Consider the following 12,672-nt stretch of genomic DNA (forward strand, 5'->3'; position numbering starts at 1 on the left):
AGTTTTTTCTTTTCGAAGTAAAATTTGCCAGTACTTTCCTTCCACTCAAGATTTCCTCTTTTAGAATCTATTTTCCTATGTATAATTGCTAAATGCTAAATCATCACGAAAGTGGTATTTCCCAAAAGACATTTTCAAGATGAAAAAATACAAGTGTTAACCTGGAAGGAAGTCTGTATGTTACTGAAAACAATTAGTACACTAGATGAAAATATTTTCAGGTCTCAAAAGAAAACCATTTTATTCACATAAGAGCTAGACCAGGTTGATTTTTTTTACAGGTCTCTTAATTAGCTTACTACTAAAATAGATTTGTGTTCAAGGTGTTTTCTTCCTTTAAGAAACCAAAGCTAAGAATAGGGAGAAAAATTAAAATGAATGTATTTATTTTTTTCAATTAGCCAACTATTACTTTTCTTCCTGGAAACTGTAGCTACAAAAATTCAAACTCCTAGGCCAAACCACTCTTTTGGGAGTTAGCTTTCAGAGCAGTTTTCCTTATTTGAATTCACTTACAGTCACTGCATTTTCTGGAGCAAAGAGTGTGTTGGGGGAGGAGGGCTTCCTATATCTGGATTCCTGCCCAAAAGACCAAATTCTAGGACTTATAAGGCAGAAAAACACAAATCTTTCACAGAGACTTAAGCAGGACATAAAGCAAAAGGCATCAATTAAGCTTCACACCGACGTCACTCAAATGGTAAAACATCACGAGAACAGTTTCTTGTGGTAATATTCACATCTTTAAAATCGAGCCTACACTCAGCTCACATAGTGAACAATCTATCTTGGATGCCTCTAAGTTTTCTTATGTTTTCCCACCCGTTGAATGTGTTTCCGTTTTATGTTATACACGTCACAAAGCTGCCTGGTTAGTTTAGATGTAAGTTACTGCACCTTTACTATTTTTCTCTAGAGTTACATCTATGTATGATGTGGGGACGTAGCCTTCTTCACCGTTCTGTCTCCGAGCTCTTGTCCATCCATCACCTTTGTCTTCCTCAATAATGTACAGAACTTCACCTTCTTTCATTGCCAGGGTACCTTCATTATGTCCTAAGTGAGAGTTTTAATAGCACAAGCATAATTAAGTGATAATTTCAAATAAAAGTTACAAATACAACACACAAAATGACACAATACCCTACTAGATTTCAATGTACCTAGAACCAAGAGCCCACTGACTCTCATTAGCAACAGCTCTATAATGCTTTTGTAGTTTATCCAACACTTTCACATACATTATGTCACTGGAAATGCACAATAACCCTGGGAAACTGGCATTAATATCACCCCCCCATGTAACAGATGAAGTATCTGAGCTACAATGACATTATATGATTTGACAGGATACTCTTATTTCACTACTCCAAATCCTTTCCCAAATTTGAGTGCATTGCTATCTAAAAAATTCATGAGGTGTGGATCAGGAAAATATTACTGACTGTGGGAGGGTGGGAAGAAAAAAGAATATAGTTTGGAGAGGGAACAGAGAAAAACACAGATTCAACTCTGGTGATGGTGGAGGCAGAATAGTCACAGCCACAAAGCACGAACTTTCTTCGAAATATCATCAGACTCAGGGCTCTCTTTCTTCTCCACTGCCAACTACTTCCAACCCAATTAGCACTAACAGTTTTCACAAATGAATCTTCATTTAACATACCCTAAATTCTCTAGGTAACATTATTCCAAGATCTTATTTAATACTATTTTCACAGAATGAGGAGTAACTAAAAGCTTTACTCAACTTTATTTTTTTTTAAAGATTTCATTTATTTATTTGAGATGGAGAGTGAAAGCAAGAGCATGAGCTGGGAGACAGAGGGAGGAGGAGAAGCAGGCTCCCCACTGAGTATGGAGCCTGACTCAGGGCTCGATGACCTGAGCCGAAGGCAGATGCCCAACCGACCAAGTCACCCAGGCGCCCCTTTACTCAACTTTAAAACCAATACAATGGGGGCGCCTGGGTGGCTCAGTCATTGAGTGTCTGCCTTCAGCTCAGGTCATGATCTCAGGGTCCTGGGATCGAGCCCTGCATTGGGCTCACTGCTCCACGGGAAGCCTGCTTCTCCCTCTCCCACTCTGCCTGCTTGTGTTCCCTCTCTCACTGTGTCTCTGTCAAATAAATAAAATCTTAAAAAACAAAAAAACTAATACAATGGATGGTTGGGGAAGGACCTTAAACCATATACCATTTTATAACAAATGGTTGATGAAAGTATTACTCTACTCCTCTGTGAATTGAGGAAAAGAATTTTTCACAGTCCAAGAGAGGGAAGGGCAACAAAATATCTCCAAGAGAGAACCACAATGTCTTCCTTCCCTCACAGGGACTGTTCTCCAACCATCACAGCAGAAGGATGGTGTAGTCAGAAGTGACACATTCTCTCCTCTCACTTGAAAATATGGCCTACAGAGTACAGATACAGTAGGGACATTCAGTTATGCCATGTGCCTTGTACCTCTCTCTCAATGACAGCAAGTTACAAGGAAGAGCTTAAAGTGGCATCTACTAGCTTTCCACTTCCTAGGTTGCACTATGCTCAAGCTGCTTCAATTGTGATGAGTACATATAGTATTAGTAAGATCTCTGGGGGAAATTAAATTCTGTATCGACCAAAGTTGATAATTAAAATCTGTACTAGGATGTTGATAACACAAGTAATTTTCTTTCAGTGTCATGTACAGAAGAAAAACCTCTATTTGCAATATAGTTAAAACAAAAATATTCATACTAATGAGCTGGGATTACAATTTGCTGACAATGAATTATATAACTAAGGACACTAAAGTACATGATTCAATGGTAGACTTTAAGGAACCAGTTTTATCAAATACAAAAAAATCACACCATCAAAAGGGTAGATAGCTTTGCAGTGTCCAATAGCAGGCAAAGGATCGTCGTCTTCAAATTCATCATCAAACTCATTGTGGTGCCCATGTTGTTGGGGTGGCCCACGGACTTCTTGGTTTGCATCATCAGTGTAACTTCCCTCAGGACTATAAAACATAAAAAGTATACCTCATCAAGTATCACAAACATGGGAAATTTTTCCCAAGTTGAACTCCTCAGGATCAATACAGACAACTAAATATCAATGACACAGTTCCAGATTAAGCCTTTATTTTCTTAAATCATGATGGACATACATAAATTGCTGGTAATACAAAATACTTCTTTGTTGAATTTCCTGAAATTAAAAAATTACAATGTTCTAGCCATATGGCATGCATTCAATAAATATGTCTCAGTATCACTGGGCCCAGAGATAAAATGGGAGAAATGTAGGGGACACTTGTCTTTCATCATCCCAGAATTATCACCTCCTCTTCTGGCAAAAAAACCCTAAAATTCTATGGGGGACCCACCCACACCCATATTCAGTTCCCAGGCTTCAGGCAGAGCTGTGTCCTGGCTCCAGAGGGCCCATCTCAGCACAGCACTTGTATGGCCAGAGTGAACAGTTCACGATAGGCTTATAACCAATCAGGTAGAATAGACCCATGGAGACTTTTCTTTAGGGACTGAAGAGAAGCTCCCTCCCTGCCTTCTCCACTGGACTTGAACCTGGAGATATATGAGCCCAGAACTTTGGAAGACCATCACATGAAGTCTTCAAATGAAGCCAACACAGTGGAAGGCAGAACTGTGAGGTGGAGAGAAATAGTTCTAAGTTCCTAGATCAAGCTCTCCCTAAAGCAAGCCAATAAAATCCCTTTTTAGTTTAAGCCAGTATGAGTATTTATCCTGTCACTGAAAGCAAAAAGACTCCTAATAAAGTTAACTCCCAATTAACCATGCTAACAAGGAAGTTAGTAAAACTCAGAAAATTCAAAAGAGCAGGTAATCCAAAGGTATCGATTTCCTTAAAATTTTCTTAAAGAGAAAAATGTTAATAATTTTGCTGAAGAATCAAATGACTGTATAAAATAGGAAAATCTGTATGATTAGAAATTAAAAGCACTTTCAGTACGCCTGGAAGCCATGTTCTTAGATAACACAAACCAGAGATTAGATTACTTTAATCTAGGTCTTTCCTAGTAACAAAAAAGCAGTATATTTGTGAGTACCTCTTGATATACTAAAGATAAGTACTCTTTCAAAAAGTGGTAACATAAAAGAAGGAAGAACTAGTATTTGTCAAGCACGTACTATTCCCAGGTATTTTACTATGAGGTGATTATGTACATTATTTCATTTATTACTAATAACCCTGTATGATAGGTATTTTAATCTCTACTTTATATTTTAAGAAACTGAGACTCAGATTAAAAATGAACTTGTTCAAATTATACTGTAATTAAGTAGTAAACCAAGATTTGATACTAGATCTCTCAAATCCTCTCTAAGGAGAATCCTAATTTGTTGGATATTAGTGGGGGAGGGGGAAAGACATATACACAGAGGGGGAAATGTCATAAATGGTATGAAAACATGGAAACTTAGCAAAATGCCCTTTGGAAGCTCTGATTCAAACTAACAATACAGATTTCTTTTTTCCTTCACAAAACTTTGAGCAACTTAACAGTTAAACTTTTCCTTGGCATAAGCCACCCAACTCCATCTAAACCTTGGAATCTTCCCAGGTCGGAAGAGCCTATGCCTCCAGACTGTAGCTCCATGAATTTTCTGTTCCGACCCCTGTTTCTGGATGCATGACAATCTAGAACAGACCAGCAAATAGGAAATTTCATATTTTACCTGTAGCTACTTAAGGAAACAGAAAAACCATTTAGGTTCAGAAGACTAATGTTATTAAAAGCCAAACCTGCTAAATCAGGGAAGAATTGTTAGGACAAAAGGGTGAGAAAAATTTGACGGAAAAGAAGAAATACAAATAAAATGCAAAAAGTAACCTTTCTCGTCCCTGTGTTACAAGATGATTTATGTCACTGCTATGTCTTCTGTCTCCTCTCCCACCTGTTTTGCCTTCAACTTCAGAGAGCCAAGCCTTAGGAAAAAAATAAGTAAAACTGAGCTCAATATTTCTAAAAGCTCCCGAGATAGTCTACATTTAAAATGTGCTTTAAGTTTTTATAATTATATAATTCTTGGAGAAGGGAAACATTTATTCCAGTTTGATCAATGAGCAACTTTACAGCTGGTAAGAAAAGCATGTTTAATTTTACAGTTTTAATTAAGAAAAACTTGAATGAGGAACTAATTCTAAAGATATACCATAATGATTCCTTTCAGATCATAAACCCTAAAATTAAATAAAAATTTGAAGATGAACTTGTAGCAAAAACCAATCTATCATAATGAAGCTTATAAAAATGATTTTACCTTAGACAACTGCAAAACAATAAATATACCTCATTTTTGTGGATTTCCATTCGCAGGCGGTCAATGTTATTCATGGTCTCCGCTAATTTAGGCTGCAAACTCCCTGGATCCCCCATTTGTGGATTTTTCTCATACACATCTTTCATTTTGTTGAGTGCTTCTCTGGAAATGGAAAAGAAGTCATAGAATTAAATATTCACTTCATATAGGAATTCCCAGATATAAGAGTTTCATTTGATTTTGGGGACTCTCACGTAAGCTAATCTTAAAAGAGAGCTCTCTCTTTAAATTTAATCAAACGTAAACCTGCTTAAAGATAATCTGCATAAAGATGATAATGTGTATAGAGTTAGGAATTTATGGAGTTTTTTAAAATATTTGGAATAATAGATTTCTCATTTCTTGCTTCTCATGAGATTTTATACATAGAGTATATATACTGTATATATGTATATTGTGTGTGTATGTATATATATATTACGTGTGCCTTTGTATATATAGGTTTAATCAAGGCCTGGAAGAATATTCCTCAATATTCTTAAATTCATGTCCCAAATCAAATCATTATGTCCCCATGTAGCCATACATTCCCCAGTGTGCCTCACCTTAAATCATAGCATCTTTGTCCTCCTACTCAACCATGCTATAAATAGGAATGCCATCTTTCACTTGCCCCTCTCACAGCTCATTCATCTCCTCTTCATTTCTCTTATCATATCACTGCTGGTTATACCTCAATCAGCACTCTGTGACTCCCTCTAACATCTGACATTATTGACTAACACTCTTAATATTCTTGTCCTTCTTAATTCCTGAAGGTTACATTTTCTTTTCCCTTCTCACCTCTACTGTCTCATCTCCTTCCCTGCGTCCTTCTCTACCTCTGTTCAAACTTTGTGTGTTACATAAAATGACAAAGGTTTCTTCTCACCTCATCCTACACTTGTTTTTGAAAATGATTTCTTGTTTTTTTTTCTAGTTTTATTGAGATATAATTGACTCTTACTATCTTCAGAGGATACTCAAATATCTCCAGTCTTCTTTCTTTCCTAAGTTCTAGATACCCTGAACAAGTATCCTTTCTGTGGTCCGTCTACTGCCATATTTTTTTAAATTTTGTGCTCTTTGTTGATTTTTCTTTTTAAAATAAGCCCTTAAGTGTACTGAAGTATTGTCTAGTGTTTCCAAGTGCAAGAAGGCTGTGAGGTGCCTTATGGAGAAAATATATGTGGTTAGATAGGCTTTGTTCACACATGAGTTACAGTGCTATTGGTCTTGAGTTCAAAGTTAATAAATCAACAGTATATATTAAATTATGTGTCTTCAAACAGAAACACACATAAAACAAGGTTATAATCTGGGCACCTGTGTGGCTCAGTGGGTTAAGCAACCGACTCCTGATTTCAGCTCAGGTCATGATCAGGGTCCTCGGATCAAGCCCTGTGTTGGGCTCCATGCTCAGCCTGGAATCTGCTTGAGATTCCTCTCTCCCTCTCCCTCTGTACCCCTCCCCACTCACTCTCTCTCAAATAAATAAAATCTTAAAAAAAAACAAAACAAGGTTATAATCGATCAGTTGATGAAAATGTGACCAGAGGCTAAATGGAGCCTAGACCTGTATTTTCCATTTTAGTTTTCACTAAATCAGCATTCACAGTGACTTTATAGAACTACTACAAATAATGAGAATCGACTATATTACAATATTTATGATTAAGCATCCTATCATACCTGATGTAAAACTCTTAAGATCAAAACTTGAATCACTTCTACACCTGAAACTAAAGTGACACTGTGTGTCAACTATACTTCAATAACAAGAAAAAACACTAAATCTGGAATAAAACTGCCTGAGCTGCAAAAAAACAAAAACAGCCCCCCTAAAAAACCTTCAATCACTCATGCTACAGTTTAAGCTCCAATTTTATCTTCAGTATAAAAATCAGATAGTAGGGCACCGATTCACTCGAATAACCCTTTATTCATAACTATCTGTTCATGAAAACAAAATTGAACTAAAGGAAACTTCTATAAAATTGAAAAAAATTGGGGCGCCTGGGTGGCTCAGTTGGTTAAGCAGCAGCCTTACGCTCAGGTCATGATCCTGGGGTCCTGGGATCGAGCCCCACGTCTGGCTCCCTGCTCATCAGAGAGCCTGCTTCTCCCTCTCCCTGCCACTCTGCCTACTTGTGCTATCTGTTGAATAAATAAAATCTTTAAAAAAAAATTAAAAAAAATTACAGCTATGAACCAATGCTATAAGTAATCAAGTATTGTTTGCCAACACATTTGCTGCAAACAAAATAATTATAGCTTTAGGTTTCTATTGAACTCAATTTATATATCGGAGCAAAATGAAATGGATCAAAGTATAAGAGATGGTTAGTGCTGGTGAAACTATTCTTGATAATGAATCATCAAACTATTTTATAATATTAGGGAAAGCATAGACTCTTGGCATCCAACAGGTAATCTGCAACCTAAGAAACTAACATTTCATTTTGATCTGTGATATGGCAACCATAAAATTTTTCAAAGTTTAGGAGTTTCTCCCTCAAAAGATATGTCAATTAGGATATATGATTTTTAAACCTTTTATACATCACATTTAAACACATTATTCAAAGTTGACCCCTTAAGGAATAATATGGTAGAAAAGATAATGGAAAAATACTTTTGGTCTGATTCTTTTTGTAGTTCTCTGTTAAGTTCATCGATACGCTGCTGCAGCTTTTTACGTCTCTGTTCTGGTGGCAGATGACTGAAATCTTCTAGTGCTGGGCCCTGAAAAGGGAATCTAAATCATTATAAAAGACAGCTTCAGGAAATTTTATTTTTTAAATACACCCACTATAAAATAAAAATACATATCAATTTTAAGTTTAATTTCAAATTAGCCCCCAAACAACTTTTTTTAAGAAAAAATCTAAACAGATATGTATGTATGTTAATTAAAACAACTGTATGGAAGAAAGAGCTCGAATTCCAGTCAGTTTATAAAATCATGAAAAAGAACAGGTAAAAATATAACCAGATAAAGAAAACTGGTAATGACCACTATCACATTATTTTCAGGTCTTGGCAGTTAAAATAAATACATATGAACCTTCTTACAGCAACAACAACAAAATGGAAACACATAACATTTCTCACCTATACAAATTATTGTTTTATAGATAACATCACATTGCCAAATATTGCAAATGTTGATTGCAAATATGGAAAGTTTATACAAATAAGCAACTTACCTCATGAAGATAATCTAATTGGTGAAATATAGTTTAATATTGCATAGTCTTCCAATGATTACATTATTAAGCCACTCTTTAGAACCAAAACATTACGTGATTATTAAAAAACAAAAGGTAGAACTATCCACTGTGTGAAATGTAAGAAATTATTCTAATAAGGAGTTTATTTTCAATTATCCTTTTGTACAACCTAATAACATTCCTCCGTTATTCCTGAAAGAAAGATATAATCCAAAAAAAGATGGGATCCTTCTTTAGGAATGCTTAATGTTTGAAAAATTTTTAATGTTTTAATAGTCAAGAAACTATCATTTAAGAAGAAGTACTAGTATTTAGATGTAAACTTCTGATTCAAATTATGTCTTTCTCATCTTAAATGTTAATCACGTCACTCTTATTTATCTTATTAGAGCTTACACAACAGAACCAATATTAGCAACTACTGATTCCATTTACTATAAACCCATATTTACATTAAGTTTTATACACTCCAAAAACTGATGACATTTTTCTTTTGGTGATTTTAGGAATATGCCAGTTCAATTTTTCAAGTATTTTTGAAATGAAACACATCTTTGCTCTTTGGGCCACTTATGCCTATAACATATGTGAAGTAGCTTTATTTCGCCATCTATAAAATGCTTCCCTGACTTCTAGAAAACTCACTTTTAGGATAGAGCCATGACCAAAGGTAACACTTAATTAATAAATAGAATCTCCAGAATTTTCCCCAAGTGGCCTACACATTATGGATATTTAACAAGCTTGCCTTAAATAAAGTAGGGCATCTTGTCTAAGTGGCTTTTGTTTTTTAATCTACCAGGTAGCAGAAATAAGAATCTGTCAATCAACTAAATCTGACCTAAATAAATGAATGGCAGAATTTCCTGATTCTGATTGGAATTTAGTGGTCAATTACTAATGTAAGTTGTCAGATTTAATCTAATTTCAGGTACAGGTTTTGAAAACTATTATATATGTGCCAAAGACAAAACTTCATAATTTATATTTTTAAAAATACTTAAAATTCTGAAAAACGATTTATTGAAGTAAAGAAATATATTTCAATGTGCTTTTTGGTAGTATTACAATAAACTCATAATTATCTATAAGTAAACCTTCCAGATTTCCACTTATCCCTAATTAAACCTTGTTTTCAAATTTATTAACAGTGGATACCTAGGCATTTCTGATATCCCATTTTGACATTATAACCTGCTCTTTTACAGATTATGAGAACTAAACACTCTACTTCCTATGGATATAAAGACCTCTGAGGCATTTAACAACTTTTCCTACTACAAGGGAATTAATTTCTAAAAGGCTAGGCTGCAAGTCTGAAAAAAGTGGTCTGAAAGAGAGTGGTCTATTTTCCAAAAATAAGAAACTATGCAAGCACCCAAAGATTTGGGGGTTAGGCCTTCACAATGTAGTTCCATTAATGTGTTGAAATGTATAAAGGACCATCACACACATACAACGCGTGCATGTACACATACACACACACACACACACACACACACAAATATTTAGGTTATATGTGCTTTTATTCCCATTCAGTAGTACAGAAGAAGAAAGCACTGACTCTCTAATGAAATTAGTAGGAAATTTTCTTTCTGTTTTGAAAATCTAATGATTCTTGTGGTAAACTACGAATAAAAATTTATACAATCTTTTTAAAAGATGTTAAGAAAAATCACTTTTAATTTTCCTCCTGTAAAAATAGGAACTTTTGTTCTATCATGTAACTTTTAAAAATAATGATTAACTATAATTTTATGCTCTGTAACATGACAAAGACTCCACTCAGTAACATTTAAGAACTTAATGGGTTGATTACAGTTAATCACATTATTTTTTAATTTTATGACATCAAGAAGTACTGGCATATATTGGACTATGGAATAAATTATAAAAAGAAAAGACGCATACAAGGTGAAAATGTGGGGTTGTACCTTACCACTTATTTTGAATTAAAAAAAAACACAATGTTTTGAAATTATTTAATGTTGGCACAGTATATAGATCAGCACATAAGGCTTACCATCTTCACCGACCACTGAATAGTTCAATGGAAAACAGAAAGAAATGGTAAATTATTCACATGAAATCATAATACAGAAGATGCAATAACTTATACTTTTTTTTTTACAGTATTAAAATAAATCATGAACATTTCACAATCCAAACAATTATGCCAGAAAAACAATTTTAAGCACGTTTTGGGGAAAGTAAATTACTTGCAAAAAAAAAAATACACTGATGATAATGGGCAGATATTTTCTAAATGCAACTAAAACTCAAAAGTAAATAGAAATCATTTGATCAGTAAGCATTTATTTTCTTTAAAAGATAATTTTTTCCTTAAGTGGATTCACTTAGCTCTTTATTCTCAAAATACTAATATTTGAAGAGCTGAATATAAAGATCTAATATGAGCCATTTAAAAGAAATCTTATATGAAGTATTAAAAAATGAAAGGCTCTTCCCAATGCATTAAACAAAACACCATCACAGGAATTTTTATAGTTCAAAATACTATTTTGAATTTAAATATGTCAAGGGTAGATAAAGGTAACATTTCTACTTTAGTTTTAAGGTTTTTGTTGTTTTTTTTTTTTAAGAAAATTACATTATCAAAATAATAAACGAGTCACACAGATCCAAGTTTCCCATATGTATTTCCTAATAGACACAACTATATGGGGTGAATGTTGTTTTGAAGAAAGAGCTTCTATTTTTCAAATTTTATTCTGAAATCCATATGCTCAATAAGCAACACTAAAAATATAATGCCAATTTTTAGAAAACTGGATAAAATTTCTTTCTGAAAATATGAAATGACATAGCCAGAGTGCTCTCATACAGTATATATACCACTAGTATATATAACCCACATTACGTGGGTTAGCAGGGCTCTGCAACTGACATCGCATCTATCAAGCATCCCCAGTAAACACATGTGTGCACACATGTGCACGCTTATGCACACACACGCACACACAGACACACCCCTTGAGACCCATAATATGCAATACAGCTTTACAAAGTTAATCTTCACATTCACTGTGTTTGGTTTGCAACCTCTAAAACTTATTTTTTCCTATTTTCTAAATCGTAATGTTTTAGAGAAGGTGGGGGGGATGTCAGGTAGAATTTCACATAAAAAATTTGAACTTTAATAAATAACTGACAAAAATATCTACCCCTTATCTCCAATGAATTAGCTATATATATTGATGGTTATGATGATAAGAAAGATGACATTTACTATCCATTATCTTTCCAAATTAAGCTTAACATTCTTTAGACTGTCAGTAGTTTCAGGGAACAAAACCACAACTTATTTTGGTATCACAAAATTCCTGATAAAAAGATTAAAAGGATTAAATTTTTAAAAGATATTCATGATCTTCTTTAATGTTACTAATACAAAATTATACAGAGCACAAGAAACAAAATATGTGAAGTATTTGAATTTATCTTTTATAATTTTCCCCAGCTAAATTTCTAAGTGAAATAAAAATTATTTTCCAGTTTCTATATTTTAAAGAAAACATTAAGATGATTATAACTGAAGTATCAAATGTTTCAGTTTTTAATCTAGTTTCCAATTAGAAAATTAATTTATAGTTCAATAACGGTAGATTTGGGGATACAAAAAACTCAAGTTCTTTGTAAAAATATTAGAAATATATTAAAATATTTTTAAGTAATTCATGTTCAATGCATAAATATCTGACTCTCATAAACAATTATCACGTACCTATAACTAGAATATTTCACATACCCCCACACCTTAATAAATACACAAAGGAACTAAACAGGAAATCAAGCAATTACAATTATTAGATGTATTTCATTTAAAGACAGGAAAATCCTGATAACTGTATTCTGAACAAATAAAAGCTTACAAATATGACTCCTGGTTTTTCAGACCATGAATAATTTAGACAGAAAACATGGACTTACTATTGCTAGATAAATCTTTCCCCCAAAAAAGAATTATGCAGAATCTCAAATGAAACAGTTATAGAGTAAAATTATTTGTTTCTGTATGAAGTAGTTAATTTTAGGTGTGCACCAAATACCCCTTAATGGTTAGATCCTGATGTCACAGAAGGAAATTAT

At 33.8% G+C, this 12,672-nt stretch overlaps 1 protein-coding gene across 1 annotated transcript in view; it reads right to left on the reverse strand.

Annotated features, from left to right (window-relative positions):
* Positions 1-662: 662 nt before the first annotated feature.
* Positions 663-12,672, reverse strand: part of FNBP1L (formin binding protein 1 like) — a 78,393-nt gene continuing 66,383 nt past the window's right edge. The window contains exons 11-16 of the mRNA XM_088022839.1: positions 10,586-10,600; positions 7,965-8,074; positions 5,320-5,452; positions 4,861-4,955; positions 2,855-3,003; positions 663-1,056 (exon numbers count right to left, since the gene is read on the reverse strand). Of these exons, the coding sequence (XP_087878965.1) occupies positions 878-1,056; positions 2,855-3,003; positions 4,861-4,955; positions 5,320-5,452; positions 7,965-8,074; positions 10,586-10,600 (681 nt within the window). The 3' untranslated portion in view covers positions 663-877. The remainder of the gene's footprint in view (positions 1,057-2,854; positions 3,004-4,860; positions 4,956-5,319; positions 5,453-7,964; positions 8,075-10,585; positions 10,601-12,672) is intronic.

Source organism: Eumetopias jubatus, unplaced genomic scaffold, assembly GCF_037043125.1.
Source record: "Eumetopias jubatus isolate StellerSeaLion01/CBP00866 unplaced genomic scaffold, mEumJub1_p1.0 scaffold_4, whole genome shotgun sequence".
NCBI classification, from domain to species: domain Eukaryota; kingdom Metazoa; phylum Chordata; class Mammalia; order Carnivora; family Otariidae; genus Eumetopias; species Eumetopias jubatus.